Below are 22,159 nucleotides of genomic sequence, written 5' to 3'. Positions count from 1 at the left end.
TAATCTATTTAACTTTTAGCAGATTACTGTAATGGTTTTTTTTTTTAACGGTGACCCTAAAGTATGATTGTTATTAAGCAATGTCTGTTTAAAAACTTTAGATTGTTGAAAAACTGTACTGTCGTCTTGAATCTCATTTATATGAAAAGATTCAATCAGCATTTTTGAAATATTTTGTTAGTGCTAAATTTATTGTGCAAGTATAAAAAGTTTAAATGATCTCTTTTAAAAATAAAAAGATTATTTCAATGCAATGAATTAATAAAAACATATTCTACATTGATGGTCTATGGAAAAACTTGACTTGAACTTAAAGCATATTTTTTATTTATCAGGTTCATGTAAAGAACTTTGAAATGTGTGGGTCTCACAAGTCATCTCACACATTGTGTGAAATGTTCAATAATTCCTAGTGTCTGTGAGAAAATCACCACATAGGCCTATCTTTAGAGAGAGAGAGAGCAACAATGAAGATATTTTAGAATCTGTGATGCCTCAGACCAATCCCCTATTGATAGGCTGCTTATAATGTCCTTCCGAACCCCCGCACATCTTCAGAGAAATACGTTACTGGACAATAATGTTAGCTTCAGGATATAGGGTGACAGAGCAGATGAGCCTCTGTGCATCATGTAATGTTAGTCACAGGCTAACACCTTTCCAGAGCCAAAGTTTTGTTCGTACTAAATTTATTTCAAAGCATAATCGTAAAATATTAAATATGATCTTTTAAAATGAAAAGATTAAATCTTTAAAGTTTTAAAACATTTGTATATCTCTATTTATCTTTTAGAAGATTACTATAATGATTTTGTTTAACAGTGACCTAAAGTAAAAATGTCATCAATATAACCATAGCCATAATGATTCTTGTACTGGAACAGCATATTCTATCCCTACACCTAAACACGGTCATCACAGCATTTTTAATTTTTTTTCAAAAATAAATAAATAAATAATTTAATATAATTTCTAACTGTTTTGCACTCACACACACTAAGTTGGTTCCATAAATTACCTAATCTCTATTTTTAAATGAAATGAATATAAAGTATATCTCAATGAATAATAACAAACATGTTACTAAAATGTATTCAAACAATTGAAACATAGTTTTAGCTAAATTAATATATATATTTTACATTTATTATATATTTATAAATTAATATATATAACACTTTACATTTTTATAGAGCTGAAGAAGTAGTTCTTTATGCAAGGATTAAAAACTATCCAAAAAGCAAATAGTTTAAGTTGTCATAAAGAAAACCCTCCCGGATCCTTCAGTGATAAACTGCAGGGTGAAACGAAGCTTCAGACCCTCGCAGAGACGGGGGCAGTTACAGAGCAGATAACACATGAACACCTATAAACACAATGTCTCAGTAAAGCTAGTCTGCTTTCCAGAGTTTTATTCATGCTAAATTCATTTAAAAGCATAATCTTAAAAGTTTAAATTAGATCTTTAATTTAATTAGATCAAATCTTTAAACTTTTATTAAAATCATATCTTCTATTTATCTTCTTAGAAGACTTCTCTATGATATCAATGATTTTGCTTAAATTTAACATAAGGTATTATTTTTACTAAACACCGTCTGTTTAAAAAACAAAATAAAAAAATTTTTTAAAGCAAAAACTATGTGCTTTGGCGTCTTAGATTTATAAAAAATATTAAATCATCACTTTTGTCCATGCGACATGAAACTTGCTGTCAAAGTTTGTCACAATGTTTTTAAGAAATCCCAGGACTCTACATTGCTCTTATTTAGATTAAGTTGTATCATTTAGAAAATCACCACATATTTTCAGAGACGCGATGTGCCTCTGTGGCCTACGAGTAAAGTTTGTCTTGAGCGAATATTACATTTTACTCGTCTTAATTCAAAACATGATCTTACTTTTTCTACGCTAGCTATATGATCTATTACATGTATAAGATGAATATATCATTTTTTACTTATCTTGTATCTCCCCGAATTATCCTTAATCAGTGTGGAAACACACAGGCTGAAATATATGTCTGAATTTAAAAATGTTATCTTTTTTTTTTGATGCGACAGTTTGTCTGTTGGCCGCATGATACTATATATCAGGAATCGTGCCCTTTGGCCTCCTCCATTTTGTAGGCTTTTTATTTTTATTTTTTTTATAAAGACCCTACAAGTTAGTCTTTAAAGGTGCGCTGTGTAGGAATTTCTCCCATCTAGCGGTGAAATTCTATTTTGCATTTAAACGAATAGTGTTCTCTAGCGCCTCGCTTTTCAAATGCGTGTTGCAACTGCGCTAGCCGTTATGAGCCAAGAAGCAATGAACATGTCTTCCAGTAGCACATCATCGAGTTTAACTATGTTCTACCGTTATGCTGACTAAATAATGACTTACACAACCAAGTAATATAAAAAAATAAATAAAAAAAAACCTTGTAATTTAGACCGTAACATTGACTTGTCTGTCGAGAAGAAAGCAGCGTCCATTCATTATCTCTTTCCACCTGGGAAAAGCTAACGCGATATCTACCCTATTTTGAATTCACCGGTCACGTTTCCTTTGAAATATTTTGTACATTTATTTTTTATTTTATTTTTGCTTTTTGGCTACGAGGATACCTTTTCCTGTGATAAGTACGATCCTGCATTATAACGTGCAGTGTAGCCATTCAAATTTGGCTCTCACTGATCTCCTTGTACAATTTAGCTGGTTTCAGTCAGCCGGCTCTGGATGAAAATGTGTTTTAGAAACGCGTTTAGGTAGGCTAGTGCTTTTTGCCCCTCTCTGCTATTATATATTTTTTCAACATGGCGGAACGACATGGAAGCCTCCATGGACTTACCCGTCCCGTATACATACAGATAAGAAATTCTTTGCTTACGAGGATAAGTCAAATCATTGACAGAGGTAATTTTACACAAATTATGATATATTTATGAATAAAGACATTGATTTTAGCTAATAAAATACTTTTTTTTTAAAACGACTGTACTTTTAATTTCAGATGTGTAAATTACAAAACAGCATTTTTCAATCGTCTTCAGAAGTCGTTTCTTCAATGGGTCTCCTGAGAATATGTAATTTCCTTTAAAACCAAAGATTAAGCTAAATGACACCACCATTCCCCCCAAAATCAAATACTCTATGCGATTTGTATTACACTTTTTCAAAGGATAATCTTGCCGATATGATATGTCTGATGCAATGTTTTGCAAAGAAATAGGTACTGCAATACTCCAAACAGTTCAACACAATGACATCATTATGGATGGACGATGGGTGAAAACACGGCCTGTTTAGGGTAGTTTTCCAGATTTTACCCAAAATCAAATACTCTATTACACTTTTCAAATGATAATCTAGCTTTAAAGTTAGAAAAAAGTTAAAACCAAACATATCTTTATACCTGTTGTGTTCCGACACAAGACCAGTAACTGGTTCTTTTTGTTTTATAAACTGACTTTTCTTATCTCTACAAATATCACCCCCGATAAATATGGACTTAATATGGACACAATGTTTTTAGGAAAAAGCAGCGTTTTAAAATACAACTAAACCAGATGATTTATTTTTGACAGACCTATGGAAATGCATGTTGGTTTCTAAGTTTTGCAATCATGCAATGTTCGAGAAAGCTAATATCGGTGTAATCTTTGCGAGGTCTCACCCACAACGCAAAACTTTGTGTTAAGGGTGATCCAGGCATAGCTTCACTAAAAGAAAATACTACGGAAACCACTTTAAAACTGTAAGTATACCATATTATGGTTTCGCATTGATTTAAAGTTTTGTTTGTTTGTTATTAACTAATACCTTAACTAACACTTCAACATCCAGCACAGAAATAAAGAGATGAATGAGCTAAGGACGTTCTCTGACCCCAAATGTTCACAATCCACAATATGCTAGTATGTGTGTTAATAGTTGTGCTTAAATCTTTAGTGATGCATAGTTCCACACTCTTGTAAAGCTTATGGACTAACTTTAAAACACGAATTCAAAAGTCCAAAACACCCGTATAAGATTCAAAATAATTTATATTTATATAATAAATACACAAAAGTATGCAAATAATGGTTTTATTACTTCACATTTTGTATGTTGGACCGTATGTGTTGTAGGTGAAGACGTTTCTTTGAGAGCCCTGTTTATAGGAATAAATGACAATTAAGAATTTAAGTGATACTTTGTTTAGCGCATCTTTCCCTCTATCTACGATGTGGAACCACACAAAGTATAAACACGAAAAGTAAGCGCGTGCTGTTTTACATTTAAACTATTAAAACAGAATCACATCTGACTATTGCGCCGAGAGATCCATATTCATTAAAGCTTGAGGCTGTTAAACAAATACAGAAAAGCCACCTGTGATCACTTTTGAATGTTTGTAATTTACATTTTATAGTATTCTAGTCTAGATTCTAGATTACGCCGTTTACATCTTGCTTCTTTTTGTTTTTGTACATAACTATAACCTATGAGCATGGTCAAACGTATAGGAATTTATGAAAAACATAGCATAAAGAGAATTAAATGACGGTCCTTCTACATGAGTGTGTTTAGAGACTAAACAAATCATATTTCTTTTAGAACATCCTTCTGCTATGTCTACGAAACAGCGCCATGAAAGACGAGTATTACTGTTTTTTTTCTTTTTTTTCTGTTAACACTATTACACTTCAAACTCGGCTAACTATTACACTTAAGATACACGGTTATTTTGTCTATGTCGCCAAACAACAGTTAAGCTAATGAGTTACAGTTGATAAGTGCTATTTTTACGGTAAATCTGGCATGATTCGTTTTTATTCTGGCCCCACCGATACTTTGACACCAGAGTTTTAGGCATCGGTCTTTTAGGCCTGATCCAGAAAACAGACGCTGTGTTTTACATCTTAATAATTGTTCTTCTTTTTATGAAAACATGTGGCAAGCAGTTTTTGGTCTCATCAGCAGAATACCGAATCTACCTATCAACAGTTATATGTGAAACGAGATCAGTCGCATTAGAGTTGGATTCTTGTTTATATTGAACATTGTTATTGAACAATAGTGTTAGTGTTCTTGGCCTCATCAAATCTAAACACAACTGACATCTTTGTTTGCATTTCTTCTGAAACACATCGTTTTGAAATTGTTTACCAATTTTTAACATCGTCATTGCTACATACACTTTGAAAAACAACTATGTTTTTCCTAGAATGTCATCAGCTGATAGAAATTTCTTGCGTACGTCTATCTCAGATCGATCGTATAGGTGTCGCCTGCACCGCCTCATCTACACCTAAAGAAAACATTTACAAGAGTTGCGAATGTCGAAATTTATATTAAAAAATTAAAAATGCCACGAAACAAAGACCAGAAAACATCTTTCTGTAAGCGACCCTCAAAATCTGTTACTTTTGTCGCTTTGTTTGAAGAACAACTTAAATCAGCAGGTGCTTAATAACTATTGAAGTCTATTAAACAGCCCTGAATTCGGCGATGACGTGTTTTACGCAATATTTATATCGCGTTTTAATTTAAACTCAACACATTTGAATGCAATAAAGGTTTATAACTGAACTTTAACATCTTAATATTTGGTAAAAGTTGACTTAAAGCCTTACTTTTTAAATGTTTTTTACGGAACTTGTTGCGAACAATTCACCCCCTCACAATCTTTAATGAAAATGTAATTACTGGATTGAGAGAAAATATTTGCCTTTGTCTCCCCCACTTTGTCAGGAAAACTATGTTTCCTACATTTTCCTACATTTAGCATTAAACCACGGTATTCGCACGAGTCATTTAAATTCTATATTATCCTAGTTTATGACTTTATTTTGGGGCGATAAGTGTTTAATTTTGTAAAAACGCTATTTAGATTGTGTAATAGCCTACCATTTTTAAATGAGATCAGACATGACTATAAAATAAAATTTTGTAATTTTTTTTATTTCAGCGTTATACAATCATACATTGAAGTAGTAAAGAAAATGACAGACATTTACAGATGGTCTAACCAAAAAAGAAAGTCGCGGCACGCAATCATGTTTTGCTCTAGGCTGTAGCTGACCAGACTTTCAACTATTTCACCAACGTCAGTTTTTGCATTTTTTGACACCAGTGACACACAGAGATCTGTTACAAACGTACATATACAGAGTAATTCAGTGACTCCTAGCTCTTTGCCAGAACTTTCAAGCATCACATCCAGAACTTTTCTGAGGTTTACGTCGATCGACTCTTTACTGTTTAAAAACAGGGGTGTAACATCCGTCCATGATCCAACCAACCCTCTTATGTCATCCATTTCATTTTTGAGATTTGTTTCACGCTTGGTATCCCCCGCCAAATCGTTATTCATATCACACGCAGCATCGATGATCCTGTGCATCAAGCCAACCATCTGGCCTCCAAAATGATCTTTAAACATACAGTCTAGCGTAGCTCTTAAACGACACTCTTTGCCCGTGCCGCACTCACACGCCGGATGATACTTGTTCCCCGCTTCGCCAGAACTCAACGGGGAGTCGCTTTCCATCAGCTTTTGCGTCGCCATTTCAGAAGTTGTTCGATTTTTAGATAGCCCCCTATTCGATGGTGAAAGATTCTGTTAGTTCCTGGAATCTCCTGAGTGAGTCCTTGCAGCACAATCGTCCAGGCCTCTTGCGTCAACGCACGGAAGTTTGTGTTTTTGGGTTAGAAGCGTGAGTCGAAGAAGTTTGCGGTAGGGTCAGACAATGTCCAGACAATGTTCCTTCGACTTTTGATCGATGAGATGTCGCAGTAGCACTGCAGCCCGCAGCTAGTAGAGCTAGAACCAAGGGTTTTGTGCAATAGAGCTCAAAACAACTGATAGAGCTCAACCCACCCCGGATGGATGGGGTTTGATAGGGGTGTCGCCTTCATGATGTCGTAAATATGCATATAGCCTACCACCCTACAAAATTTTATTTTATAGTCATGTCTGATCTCATTTAAAAATGGTAGGCTATTACACAATCTAAATAGCGTTTTTACAAAATTAAACACTTATCGCCCCAAAATAAAGTCATAAACTAGGATAATATAGAATTTAAATGACTCGTGCGAATACCGTGGTTTAATGCTAAATGTAGGAAAATGTAGGAAACATAGTTTTCCTGACAAAGTGGGGGAGACAAAGGCAAATATTTTCTCTCAATCCAGTAATTACATTTTCATTAAAGATTGTGAGGGGGTGAATTGTTCGCAACAAGTTCCGTAAAAAACATTTAAAAAGTAAGGCTTTAAGTCAACTTTTACCAAATATTAAGATGTTAAAGTTCAGTTATAAACCTTTATTGCATTCAAATGTGTTGAGTTTAAATTAAAACGCGATATAAATATTGCGTAAAACACGTCATCGCCGAATTCAGGGCTGTTTAATAGACTTCAATAGTTATTAAGCACCTGCTGATTTAAGTTGTTCTTCAAACAAAGCGACAAAAGTAACAGATTTTGAGGGTCGCTTACAGAAAGATGTTTTCTGGTCTTTGTTTCGTGGCATTTTTAATTTTTTAATATAAATTTCGACATTCGCAACTCTTGTAAATGTTTTCTTTAGGTGTAGATGAGGCGGTGCAGGCGACACCTATACGATCGATCTGAGATAGACGTACGCAAGAAATTTCTATCAGCTGATGACATTCTAGGAAAAACATAGTTGTTTTTCAAAGTGTATGTAGCAATGACGATGTTAAAAATTGGTAAACAATTTCAAAACGATGTGTTTCAGAAGAAATGCAAACAAAGATGTCAGTTGTGTTTAGATTTGATGAGGCCAAGAACACTAACACTATTGTTCAATAACAATGTTCAATATAAACAAGAATCCAACTCTAATGCGACTGATCTCGTTTCACATATAACTGTTGATAGGTAGATTCGGTATTCTGCTGATGAGACCAAAAACTGCTTGCCACATGTTTTCATAAAAAGAAGAACAATTATTAAGATGTAAAACACAGCGTCTGTTTTCTGGATCAGGCCTAAAAGACCGATGCCTAAAACTCTGGTGTCAAAGTATCGGTGGGGCCAGAATAAAAACGAATCATGCCAGATTTACCGTAAAAATAGCACTTATCAACTGTAACTCATTAGCTTAACTGTTGTTTGGCGACATAGACAAAATAACCGTGTATCTTAAGTGTAATAGTTAGCCGAGTTTGAAGTGTAATAGTGTTAACAGAAAAAAAAGAAAAAAAACAGTAATACTCGTCTTTCATGGCGCTGTTTCGTAGACATAGCAGAAGGATGTTCTAAAAGAAATATGATTTGTTTAGTCTCTAAACACACTCATGTAGAAGGACCGTCATTTAATTCTCTTTATGCTATGTTTTTCATAAATTCCTATACGTTTGACCATGCTCATAGGTTATAGTTATGTACAAAAACAAAAAGAAGCAAGATGTAAACGGCGTAATCTAGAATCTAGACTAGAATACTATAAAATGTAAATTACAAACATTCAAAAGTGATCACAGGTGGCTTTTCTGTATTTGTTTAACAGCCTCAAGCTTTAATGAATATGGATCTCTCGGCGCAATAGTCAGATGTGATTCTGTTTTAATAGTTTAAATGTAAAACAGCACGCGCTTACTTTTCGTGTTTATACTTTGTGTGGTTCCACATCGTAGATAGAGGGAAAGATGCGCTAAACAAAGTATCACTTAAATTCTTAATTGTCATTTATTCCTATAAACAGGGCTCTCAAAGAAACGTCTTCACCTACAACACATACGGTCCAACATACAAAATGTGAAGTAATAAAACCATTATTTGCATACTTTTGTGTATTTATTATATAAATATAAATTATTTTGAATCTTATACGGGTGTTTTGGACTTTTGAATTCGTGTTTTAAAGTTAGTCCATAAGCTTTACAAGAGTGTGGAACTATGCATCACTAAAGATTTAAGCACAACTATTAACACACATACTAGCATATTGTGGATTGTGAACATTTGGGGTCAGAGAACGTCCTTAGCTCATTCATCTCTTTATTTCTGTGCTGGATGTTGAAGTGTTAGTTAAGGTATTAGTTAATAACAAACAAACAAAACTTTAAATCAATGCGAAACCATAATATGGTATACTTACAGTTTTAAAGTGGTTTCCGTAGTATTTTCTTTTAGTGAAGCTATGCCTGGATCACCCTTAACACAAAGTTTTGCGTTGTGGGTGAGACCTCGCAAAGATTACACCGATATTAGCTTTCTCGAACATTGCATGATTGCAAAACTTAGAAACCAACATGCATTTCCATAGGTCTGTCAAAAATAAATCATCTGGTTTAGTTGTATTTTAAAACGCTGCTTTTTCCTAAAAACATTGTGTCCATATTAAGTCCATATTTATCGGGGGTGATATTTGTAGAGATAAGAAAAGTCAGTTTATAAAACAAAAAGAACCAGTTACTGGTCTTGTGTCGGAACACAACAGGTATAAAGATATGTTTGGTTTTAACTTTTTTCTAACTTTAAAGCTAGATTATCATTTGAAAAGTGTAATAGAGTATTTGATTTTGGGTAAAATCTGGAAAACTACCCTAAACAGGCCGTGTTTTCACCCATCGTCCATCCATAATGATGTCATTGTGTTGAACTGTTTGGAGTATTGCAGTACCTATTTCTTTGCAAAACATTGCATCAGACATATCATATCGGCAAGATTATCCTTTGAAAAAGTGTAATACAAATCGCATAGAGTATTTGATTTTGGGGGGAATGGTGGTGTCATTTAGCTTAATCTTTGGTTTTAAAGGAAATTACATATTCTCAGGAGACCCATTGAAGAAACGACTTCTGAAGACGATTGAAAAATGCTGTTTTGTAATTTACACATCTGAAATTAAAAGTACAGTCGTTTTAAAAAAAAAGTATTTTATTAGCTAAAATCAATGTCTTTATTCATAAATATATCATAATTTGTGTAAAATTACCTCTGTCAATGATTTGACTTATCCTCGTAAGCAAAGAATTTCTTATCTGTATGTATACGGGACGGGTAAGTCCATGGAGGCTTCCATGTCGTTCCGCCATGTTGAAAAAATATATAATAGCAGAGAGGGGCAAAAAGCACTAGCCTACCTAAACGCGTTTCTAAAACACATTTTCATCCAGAGCCGGCTGACTGAAACCAGCTAAATTGTACAAGGAGATCAGTGAGAGCCAAATTTGAATGGCTACACTGCACGTTATAATGCAGGATCGTACTTATCACAGGAAAAGGTATCCTCGTAGCCAAAAAGCAAAAATAAAATAAAAAATAAATGTACAAAATATTTCAAAGGAAACGTGACCGGTGAATTCAAAATAGGGTAGATATCGCGTTAGCTTTTCCCAGGTGGAAAGAGATAATGAATGGACGCTGCTTTCTTCTCGACAGACAAGTCAATGTTACGGTCTAAATTACAAGGTTTTTTTTTATTTATTTTTTTATATTACTTGGTTGTGTAAGTCATTATTTAGTCAGCATAACGGTAGAACATAGTTAAACTCGATGATGTGCTACTGGAAGACATGTTCATTGCTTCTTGGCTCATAACGGCTAGCGCAGTTGCAACACGCATTTGAAAAGCGAGGCGCTAGAGAACACTATTCGTTTAAATGCAAAATAGAATTTCACCGCTAGATGGGAGAAATTCCTACACAGCGCACCTTTAAAGACTAACTTGTAGGGTCTTTATAAAAAAAATAAAAATAAAAAGCCTACAAAATGGAGGAGGCCAAAGGGCACGATTCCTGATATATAGTATCATGCGGCCAACAGACAAACTGTCGCATCAAAAAAAAAAGATAACATTTTTAAATTCAGACATATATTTCAGCCTGTGTGTTTCCACACTGATTAAGGATAATTCGGGGAGATACAAGATAAGTAAAAAATGATATATTCATCTTATACATGTAATAGATCATATAGCTAGCGTAGAAAAAGTAAGATCATGTTTTGAATTAAGACGAGTAAAATGTAATATTCGCTCAAGACAAACTTTACTCGTAGGCCACAGAGGCACATCGCGTCTCTGAAAATATGTGGTGATTTTCTAAATGATACAACTTAATCTAAATAAGAGCAATGTAGAGTCCTGGGATTTCTTAAAAACATTGTGACAAACTTTGACAGCAAGTTTCATGTCGCATGGACAAAAGTGATGATTTAATATTTTTTATAAATCTAAGACGCCAAAGCACATAGTTTTTGCTTTAAAAATTTATTTTATTTTGTTTTTTAAACAGACGGTGTTTAGTAAAAATAATACCTTATGTTAAATTTAAGCAAAATCATTGATATCATAGAGAAGTCTTCTAAGAAGATAAATAGAAGATATGATTTTAATAAAAGTTTAAAGATTTGATCTAATTAAATTAAAGATCTAATTTAAACTTTTAAGATTATGCTTTTAAATGAATTTAGCATGAATAAAACTCTGGAAAGCAGACTAGCTTTACTGAGACATTGTGTTTATAGGTGTTCATGTGTTATCTGCTCTGTAACTGCCCCCGTCTCTGCGAGGGTCTGAAGCTTCGTTTCACCCTGCAGTTTATCACTGAAGGATCCGGGAGGGTTTTCTTTATGACAACTTAAACTATTTGCTTTTTGGATAGTTTTTAATCCTTGCATAAAGAACTACTTCTTCAGCTCTATAAAAATGTAAAGTGTTATATATATTAATTTATAAATATATAATAAATGTAAAATATATATATTAATTTAGCTAAAACTATGTTTCAATTGTTTGAATACATTTTAGTAACATGTTTGTTATTATTCATTGAGATATACTTTATATTCATTTCATTTAAAAATAGAGATTAGGTAATTTATGGAACCAACTTAGTGTGTGTGAGTGCAAAACAGTTAGAAATTATATTAAATTATTTATTTATTTATTTTTGAAAAAAAATTAAAAATGCTGTGATGACCGTGTTTAGGTGTAGGGATAGAATATGCTGTTCCAGTACAAGAATCATTATGGCTATGGTTATATTGATGACATTTTTACTTTAGGTCACTGTTAAACAAAATCATTATAGTAATCTTCTAAAAGATAAATAGAGATATACAAATGTTTTAAAACTTTAAAGATTTAATCTTTTCATTTTAAAAGATCATATTTAATATTTTACGATTATGCTTTGAAATAAATTTAGTACGAACAAAACTTTGGCTCTGGAAAGGTGTTAGCCTGTGACTAACATTACATGATGCACAGAGGCTCATCTGCTCTGTCACCCTATATCCTGAAGCTAACATTATTGTCCAGTAACGTATTTCTCTGAAGATGTGCGGGGGTTCGGAAGGACATTATAAGCAGCCTATCAATAGGGGATTGGTCTGAGGCATCACAGATTCTAAAATATCTTCATTGTTGCTCTCTCTCTCTCTAAAGATAGGCCTATGTGGTGATTTTCTCACAGACACTAGGAATTATTGAACATTTCACACAATGTGTGAGATGACTTGTGAGACCCACACATTTCAAAGTTCTTTACATGAACCTGATAAATAAAAAATATGCTTTAAGTTCAAGTCAAGTTTTTCCATAGACCATCAATGTAGAATATGTTTTTATTAATTCATTGCATTGAAATAATCTTTTTATTTTTAAAAGAGATCATTTAAACTTTTTATACTTGCACAATAAATTTAGCACTAACAAAATATTTCAAAAATGCTGATTGAATCTTTTCATATAAATGAGATTCAAGACGACAGTACAGTTTTTCAACAATCTAAAGTTTTTAAACAGACATTGCTTAATAACAATCATACTTTAGGGTCACCGTTAAAAAAAAAAACCATTACAGTAATCTGCTAAAAGTTAAATAGATTATACGAATGTATTAACTTTAAAGATTTAATTTAAACAATATTTTCATTTTTAAAAAGATCATATTTAAACTTTTTATACTTATACAATACATTTAGCACTAACAAAATATTTGCAATGTCTCGTTCTGATCGCTGAACACACACACACACACAGACGCACGTGCCCTGTGCTTTGAGAGAGAGAGAGACATTCTTCTTTGTGAGTTACAGCCCAGCAGGTCAAAGGCCTGTGTGAAAAAACACCCCATAGGATATATGAACAGAGACCGTCAAGACTTACAAAGATTGTAAATGTTTTTTATATTTCATTTATATAATTTAAATGAATGTTTTTCAACTTTAGTCAGTGTGAAATATACGTAATTATTAGAAAATCTCTTTTATCATTTCCAGAGTGTCCAGCAACCTCAATGCGCTGAGTGGGAGTGATTCTGTGACACACAGTCACTATATAACCCTTCTTGACTTCAAACGAACAAAAACCATTCATCAAATATAATAGGAAGACCCAAGACAAAGACATATTATCACACACACACGCTCCCTATGTTTTGAGACTGTGTGAGAGGGCCTTCAGGAATGACTGGATCCCGTAAAACAAGTTGTGTAAACAATATTTTAACCCATTCATAAGCTTGTTCAACTCTCTAAAAGGTAAGATGATTTTATTTTTATCTAGACTGGCTCAGTAGATGTTTATTTTATATTTCATTTATTTTATATTTCATTTAGAATGCTGTTTTTCAACTTTAGTAAGATATTTATATTATACGTTTTATTTTATAGACATTTATATTCTTTTAAATAATGGTTTTTCAACTTTTGTGTGAGATACACTTTACAGTTTTTTTCTCAGTTCCACACAGTACAACACATACACTCACACTGTGGGAGGGACGCACAGACTGATATACCCCATTCTTCAAACGATCAAAACCATTCATCACAAATAATTAAAAGACCTTATGTCAAAACACATATATTAAACCCATCTTCAAAAACCCCAAACCTTCTGTCAAAACACAAACACATATATTATACCCAAATCCAAAACCCTAACCTTGTGTCAAAACCATTCATCACAAATAATTGGAATCTCTTATCTCAAAACCATTCGTCAAAAATAATTAAAAGACCTTATCTCAAAACCATGATCTATATTAGCGAGGGCCACAAGGTCAAACTACATATCACTTGATCGATGGCTAGCGAGGTCGCCGGGTCAAACCAACTGTCCAATTTACATGATGGATTGATAGCAGGGCACAGATCAACCCTTTGATCTCCTATACCGGAGGAAACGGAAACCCCCCAAGGTCAAAGGTTAGCCTTTGATCCCACATACCGGAAGGGGGCGGGGTGGGAAACCCCCGCCTAAGGTCAAAGGTCAAAGCCATTAATCACTTTGACACAATGTCCCTCCTATTACTACTCACAGTGGAGGGAGGGAATGATGTACTGGAAGAAGATGATGCAGAAGAAGAGGAAGAACAAAGCAAAGACATTGAATGCAGCATTAGCAAGACAGAAACAGCTTCTGCATGTCCAGTAGGACCTCATGGTACGTTCCATTGTCAGCAACAGTGTTGTCAAAATGTTTAATTTAGGTTAGATCATATTTAAAGGAATATGCTGAAAATGCTGTCATTATTTACAGACTCTAAAGTATTATGTAGTAGATTAGGGTTTACTTTAGAGTTGATTACAGTCAGATGTGTTTGTTGCCCTTCAGGAGCAGAGTGAGATACCCTTTTTGTAGTGGAATCAAACAAATGCTGATATAATGAGTGCCCAATCATTTTTAGTTGTATTGTGTTAGGAATTAAACAACAATTTATCTCATTCTTAGATATATCCAGATTCAGAAGTGAGGGGCCCACCCAGCCAAACTTGCAAACATTCCCTAAAACTTTTCAAGGAGCTGCAAAGAGAAGTTTTCACAGTGAGTGGTACAAGGCATACACATGGCTGGAGTATTCACAGTCCAAGGATGCTGCATACTGCTTCGCTTGCAGGCACTTTTCACTCCCTAATGCTGCCATTGGTGTGTTTACATCTTTAAATGGATACTCAAACTGGAAGAAAGCCACATTTAAAGACAGTGGATTCAGTTTGCATGCAAAGTCGGATGTCCATGTTAATGCAATGACTGCCTGGCTTGAGAACAAAAGAATGGGGGAGAACAACTCATCTCTATTTGCACTGATTGATCATGACCATAAAAAAAAAGTTACTGAAAATCAGAACTATGTGAAAACCTTAGCTGAAGTTCTTCTCCTGACAGCTACACAGAACATTGCCCAGCGAGCCCACAACGAATCAGCTACTTCATCAAACAGAGGGAATTTTTTAGAGATTTTAGATCTAATTGGCAAACATGATGCAAATGTGAACAAGCAATTGACACAACGTGCAAAAAAGGCAAAATACACTAGCAACACCATACAAAATGAAATCCTAGAATGTTTAGCAGGAATAGTGTGTGATGAAATTATTGAAGAGGTAAAGAAGAGTGAACAATTTGCTGTTATAGCTGATGAGACGAAGGACCTGAAAAAAAAGAACAGATGGCCTTTGTGCTGAGGTACTATTATAATGGGATGGTACATGAAAGTTTTTTGGAATTTCAAGAAGCAGAGCAGTTAGATGCTGCAGGATTGACAAAAATAATAATTGAAAGGTTAGAGAAATGTGGATTGGAATACAGAAAGAATCTTGTTGGACAAGGGTACGATGGCGCATCTGTCATGAGTGGTCGGCACACAGGAGTACAAGCAAGAATAAGAGAGGTGGCCAAACATGCATTCTATGTCCATTGTAGTGCACACTGTTTAAACCTTGTTCTTGTGGACTGTGTGAAGTCAGTTCCGGATGCTGCACGTTTCTTTTCCTTACTGGAGAGGCTGTATGTTTTCTTTTCCAGTTCATACGTTCACCACAAATGGCTAGAAGTGCAAAGTGAGATGTTTGAGGGAGCACCAAGAGAACTGCAGAGATTGAGTGATACCAGGTGGGCGTGCAGGTATATAACTTGTCGAAATCTAATGGATCGATTGTCAGCTGTCAAGAGAGTGCTTGAGGACATTTCAGAGGAAGAGCATCCTGATAGGTCTGTAGATGCTAGGGGGTTACTTGGTCAGATTGATTTAAATTTCATAGGGCTTTTGTCAGTCTTCAAGAAAGTTCTTGGTAGCACAAAATTTGTATCAGACATGCTTCAGTCTCCCAGGTTAGATATGACAAAAGCAGTTGATCTCATTGAAGCACTGAAACAAACCTTTAAAGAGGACCGTAGTGAGACTTCCTTCAACAATAACTGGGATGAGGTTATCAAGACATGTGACAATTGCAGCATTTCCTTAGACATGCCACTCCCTAAGCGAAAACGACAGCTATCTAGAACACTGCAGGGTTGTGTCATAACATCTACTGTTGGACAGCATGTGGAGATGGACAGTAAGGAAGCCTTTAAATCCCATGTTTACTACCCAATCATTGATTGTATGATTGGAGAAATAGAGAGGTGTTTCTCAAAATTAAACTGTGGGATCATGAAAGGAATGCAAGCACTTAACCCCTCAAGCAGCAGCTTTTTGGATGAAGAAAGCATTGCCCTCTTAGCAAAAGCTTATGATGCAGACATAGAGGACCTAAAACACGAGCTACATCAGACCAGACGAATTTTAAGCAGGAAAAAATCTGATGGACAGATGATTCCTGTTACTTTGATGGAATTCACCAGGTTTCTTGAACCTTTTAAAGAAGTCTTCTTTGAGCTTTTCCGTCTTGCAAAAATAGCTGTTGTGCTACCTGTGAGTAGTGCCTCATGTGAGCGCAGTTTCTCTACACTGAAACTTGTAAAAACTCACTTGCGCTCCACTATGTCAGATAATAGACTAAGCAATTTGTCAATACTTAGTATTGAGTCTGAGCGTTCAAAGGCTATAGACATGGATGTTTTCATTAAACGTTTTTGTGCACAGCATGGTAATCGGCGAATTCAACTCTTCTGATTTTTTGTACATGAGTTAATATCTGCTGCCTCACATTTCTGAGTATCTGTCTGACTTCTGTAACTAGATTAAAATAATCAGTTACACTAGTATCTACTTCTGTCATATTCAGATTTTTTGTACATGAGTTAATATCTGCTGCCTCACATTTCTGAGTATCTGTCTGACTTCTGTAACTGATTATTTGGTCCCACTTTATATTAAGTGGCCCTAATACCTGTGAACTTACATGGTAACTACATGTGTACATAGTATGTAACTACAGTGTAAGTACACATTAGTACATAGTATCTACAGCTGTAACATTTGCGTAACTACACATATTTAACAACCCTCAGAATGGTATGTGTAAGTACAAATGTGTAACAGGACATTGGTAACAAAAAAATGTCACTTCAGTAAGTACACATGTGTAATAGGAATTATGTAACTACATTTTGTAACAACAATATGTAGCCTATTTGTTGTTCCACTTCCACATGCAGTATTAGATACTGCAGTTACCAGTTGGAATACATGTATTTATGACTGGCAGGACTAATGTTGAATTACAACTAAAGTTTCACCTAACTCCTCAGTAACTCCTCAGTAACTGTCCACTTAATATAAAGTGTAATTGTTAAGGTAATTGTTGTGTATATCAGTGCCGTTACATGATAATTCCATAGGAACTGTCCACTTGTTGGAAATTAAATACAACGTACATTTATACCCAAACTGGTAACTGCAGTATCTAAGACTGCATGTGGAAAAGGAACAACAAATAGGCTACATATTGTTGTTACAAAATGTAGTTACATAATTCCTGTTACACATGTGTACTTACTAATGTGAAAAAAGTGTTGTTACCAATGTCCTGTTACACATTTTACTTACACATACTGTACCATTATGTGGGTTGTTACATACGTGTAGTTACACTAATAATACAGTTGTAGATACTATGTACCAATGTGTACTTACACTGTAGTTACATACTATGTACACATGTAGTTACCATGTAAGCTCACAGGTATTAGGGCCACTTAATATATAGTGGGACCGATTATTTTAATCTAGTTACAGTAGTATCTATTTCTGTCATATTCAGATTTTTTGTACATGAGTTAATATCTGCTGCCTCACATTTCTGAGTATCTGTCTGACTTCTGTAACTGATTATTTTAATCTAGTTACAGTAGTATCTATTTCTGTCATATTCAGATTTTTTGTACATGAGTTAATATCTGCTGCCTCACATTTCTGAGTATCTGTCTGACTTCTGTAACTGATTATTTGAATCTAGTTACAGTAGTATCTATTTCTGTCATATTCAGATTTTTTGTACATGAGTTAATATCTGCTGCCTCACATTTCTGAGTATCTGTCTGACTTCTGTAACTGATTATTTGAATCTAGTTACAGTAGTATCTATTTCTGTCATATTCAGATTTTTTGTACATGAGTTAATATCTGCTGCCTTACATTTCTGAGTATCTGTTTGACTTCTGTAACTAGATTACAGTAGTATACTGCATTTTACAGACTAGGCATTTATTTTGAGGCTCAGAATTTCCTGTTTTTTTCCCCAAAATGCATTGTTTTATTGTTTGGTAATCAAAAATTCCTGGATTCCATATAGCTTTGATCAAATTGAATAAATGCACTTTGTACAAATTAAGGAATCAATTTATTTTATTTTGAAAGTTTGTTTCTACCTGTAATTTCCACTACAGCAAGGCCATTTTTCCATGATTACTCCATTAATATGCTTACACACACATTATGATGCGCACGCACGCACACACACTAACAAACATACTTTCACACACACTAAAAACAGAGGAAACGATTATACTTTAAAGATTTCTAATCCAACGTTAGTATTATAGCCTTCATCTTTCAGTTGAAATGGCTGATAGTTCAGAATGTACAGTTCAATTCATTCAAATAAGCATATATCCCTCATTACCAATAAAGCCTTTTTTTTTGTACATGTACCATGGGAAGTTGCCACCCCTCATTCTGCTCTTGTCCCCCCTTTGCCACCCCAAATATAAAATCCTGGACACGCCACTGAGCCTGTGGTGCCACTGGCACAGGGTGCAGAGGAGGAGGGCAGGGATGTACGTGAGGGTCTGATGCGGTATTTGAACAGTTGAATCTGTTGTACAGTTAGCAAAGGCACACCTGTGTAAATGCTAGGTTATGTTTTGTTTACCTGTTTTGATTTATATTATGGACACGAATAAATCGATTTTACTTTCACTCTGTCTCTTCATATTTTTGTAAAAGAGAGGACTTTACTCTCAGCAATACCTATGTAAAAAAATTCAGATTTTGTTTGCAATAGGTTACTTTAAAAATCATATTTGTGTACAGAGTAAAATATTAAAAGATTAACTATTGTAAAGTAACACATTACAAACTATTTCGTATTTAAGGCAAGCATAATCTCCCAAATTACCATTATCAAGGTGGCAAACAAAAGGTGTCGTTGACACCTGATGACAGGAACGTTTAATAAAATGACATCGGAGGAATCGTGTGAGACGGCCATTGAACACATAAGACACATGGGGTAATGAAAAAGTAAGTTACTTTAATTTGAAAAATCAAACAAATGCTTCTGTACAATGTGCTGTACAACAACTGAAGAAAATGTGTAAACAAAAAGTAAAGAGTGCAAACAAAGTAAACAAGTGCAAACAAAAAGTAAAGAGTGCAAACAAAAAGTAAACAAATGCAAACAAAAAGTAAACAAGTGTAAAGTGCTGTGTGCAGAAGCACTAGTGGCTGGATCATGGCACAGGGTCGCGGCGACTACTCAACGCCTGCACCAGCTGACTGAGTGTGCCGAGGAAGGCCTGATTGAAGCTTGCAGACTGCTCCATGTGTTGCCGAGTTATTTCAGCCTCATGCCGCCTTGCCTCACGGGCATCCTCCAGCATCATTTCGAAGCGCCGGTCACGACGATCCTCTATCCTCTCCAGCCACTCCTGCTGCCTCTCATCAGCTGCCTGCATCTCAACCAGGGCCGCAGCAACATCCTGTTGCCCCCTTTTCCTCTTGCCTGGAATGCAAAAGAGACAGGAATGTTGGTTGTTTAGCGAGGCATTTTTATCCTTGTGATTTGAGCCAACCAATATAAGGGGGAGACAACTACAGTACTACAATACAATGTCCAGATTATACTGTATATCATCTATATATATATATATATATATATATATATATATATATATATGTTGTCAGTGTGTAACTTTTCACTCTGGTGTTCATGTCTTACCGATGGTTATACGCCGAGGTTCACTCGAAGTTGGAGCAGATTCTGGTGGTGGTGTCGGTGTTGATGTCCTGGCAGAAGAACTTGAGCTTTCAAGGGTGGACATCCCGTCAAGTTCCTCGATTTCCTCCTGACAGCTAGGACCCTCAACTGAAAAGTTACACAAGTCACGTTAATTACACAAACTGCAACAATACGGTTTGAGATAACAAATACAGAAAATACAACGTAGTAGGACTGAGTGGGTAGCCAATAACAGCAGTGGACAGTAACAAAGTATTTTTAATTTGTTAATTTAACAGTTACATAGGTACATTTTTAAAAGGATCTATAATTTTATCAGAGAAACTTTTACTGCACTACATCCAGAGCATAATATTGTACTTTTTACCTCACAACATTGCTGTACTGTTTAAGCACATTGAATGTGGCCATATTTTCACATCTTTCTCTGATATTTCATAATAATTTTCAGACTGAGCTCTTACCTTAAGCTCTATCATTAGACTCATCTCTCTTCAATATCTATTTAGTAGAATATGTTTAGTAGTAATAGTAAATAGTTATATTTTTTAGGGTAACGTTATCTGTACAAGTAACGTTACTGGACATGTACTCCGGTCTATGTGCTAATAAACTAGCGTTTTGCTAGCTTGCATATTATTTGTTGATACCACACTGGCTGGCAAACAACCAACAAACAAACAAACAACAGGCTTGCTCAAAAGTTGTGCATTGAAAGTAAGCTTTCCCGTGATCATTGTATACTTCAAACAACAAAGTTAAGTTATAAGAACTTACCGGCAGGCTCCATCATCGACTCCAGCAACGAGGTGGCCGTATCGATGCCTCCTTCTCTTCCCAAACTCGCCGGTCTGTGTCCGTAGATGGCGTCCATCATATCTAACCATTTCCAATTTTTCCTGTGAACACCACTCCGGCTGTTGTGGTCTTTCACCTTACGGTAGTCACTCCGCAGTTTCTTACTTTTTATTCGACACTGCTCGGACGTCCGCTGGAAATCCTCTGTAGCCATCCTCTCAGAAACATGCTGAAAAACCTTTTCGTTTCTCACCATGCCATCGAGTTCCCTTTGCACCCTTTCTTCACCCATGATACCCAGGAAGGTCTGCACCTCCTGGGTAATTTATTTTTATTTATTTGTTCTGCACAAATATCACATGGATACAGTACAAGGAGGGGAACGAAACCCAATTGGGTTTATACAAAGTTCCACTCCACTTACATGAATAAACAAAAAAAAGGCAGCGCAGACCAATAAGCTGAATAATAAAAAGAGGGGAAAAACATTTTAGAAACATGATTATCCTAATGGAAGTAACTTAGAGTTACAGAAGTTGCAGGGTAATGGTAAAGGAGGATCAAAAGTAAAAAGCAGTATATGAAGTATACTGCAGGGGACTAAAAAAAAGAAAAAAAAAAGAAAAAAAGAACTGTCATTGTAAAATCAAAAGGTCTTTCAACTGTTTTTTTAAAGACAAGCAAAGAAGACATAGATCTTAGGGACAAACTCAATTTACTCCATAATTGAGGACCCCTAAAACTGAGGTCAGTTTTATGACCTGAAGTTCTAGAGAACGGTAAGACAAGATTTATTTCTCTATGCCTTGTTTGATGGATATGAATATCTGAAATGAAAGTAAAAGTGTTGTAATGTTGGTGGAAAATCTTCTCTCTTATAAATAAACTTATGAATAAATATGCATGATAAATAAATATTGACTTTCTCAATTGACAAAATCTTGAATCTGAGAAATAGAGGTGCAGAAGGAGCATATTTAGAAGAGTAGGAAATCATACGCAAGAACTTCTTCTGAATTTTAGAAATTTTTGCGAGATTAGTGGGAAAAGTAGCACCCCAGACAATATTGCAGTAATTCATTAAGGGAAATAAAAAGCTATAGTAAAGTGTTAAATGAGCAGATGAGTGAATTGAAGGTAAAACAATTCTTAGAATATTTAACATTATAGAGGATCTTGTACAGACTAGATCAACATGTTTGGACCAAGTTAAACTTTCGTCAA

General features: G+C 34.9%; 2 protein-coding genes across 2 annotated transcripts; one reads left to right on the top strand and one right to left on the bottom strand.

The window, feature by feature from the left end:
- Positions 1–14,268: 14,268 nt before the first annotated feature.
- LOC306997646 (zinc finger MYM-type protein 1-like) lies at positions 14,269–16,867 on the top strand. Its single transcript, XM_079611008.1, has 2 exons — positions 14,269–14,396; positions 14,685–16,867. Exon 2 carries the CDS (start codon positions 15,403–15,405, stop codon positions 16,846–16,848), a length of 1,446 nt encoding a protein of 481 aa, XP_079467134.1. The 5' UTR covers positions 14,269–14,396; positions 14,685–15,402; the 3' UTR covers positions 16,849–16,867.
- Positions 16,868–19,612: 2,745 nt separating this feature from the next.
- Positions 19,613–21,199, bottom strand: LOC306996807 (uncharacterized protein). The gene is made up of 3 exons (XM_079609700.1): positions 20,915–21,199; positions 20,117–20,263; positions 19,613–19,900 (listed from the first exon to the last, which is right to left on the bottom strand). Exons 1-3 carry the CDS (start codon positions 21,189–21,191, stop codon positions 19,629–19,631), a joined length of 696 nt encoding a protein of 231 aa, XP_079465826.1. The 5' UTR covers positions 21,192–21,199; the 3' UTR covers positions 19,613–19,628.
- Between the last annotated feature and the right edge of the window lie 960 nt (positions 21,200–22,159).

Source organism: Phoxinus phoxinus, assembly GCF_949152265.1.
Source record: "Phoxinus phoxinus genome assembly, chromosome: 4".
NCBI lineage: Eukaryota > Metazoa > Chordata > Actinopteri > Cypriniformes > Leuciscidae > Phoxinus > Phoxinus phoxinus.
The sequence above is the reverse complement of the archived record's forward strand: the minus strand, read 5'-3'. Positions and strand labels throughout refer to the sequence as shown.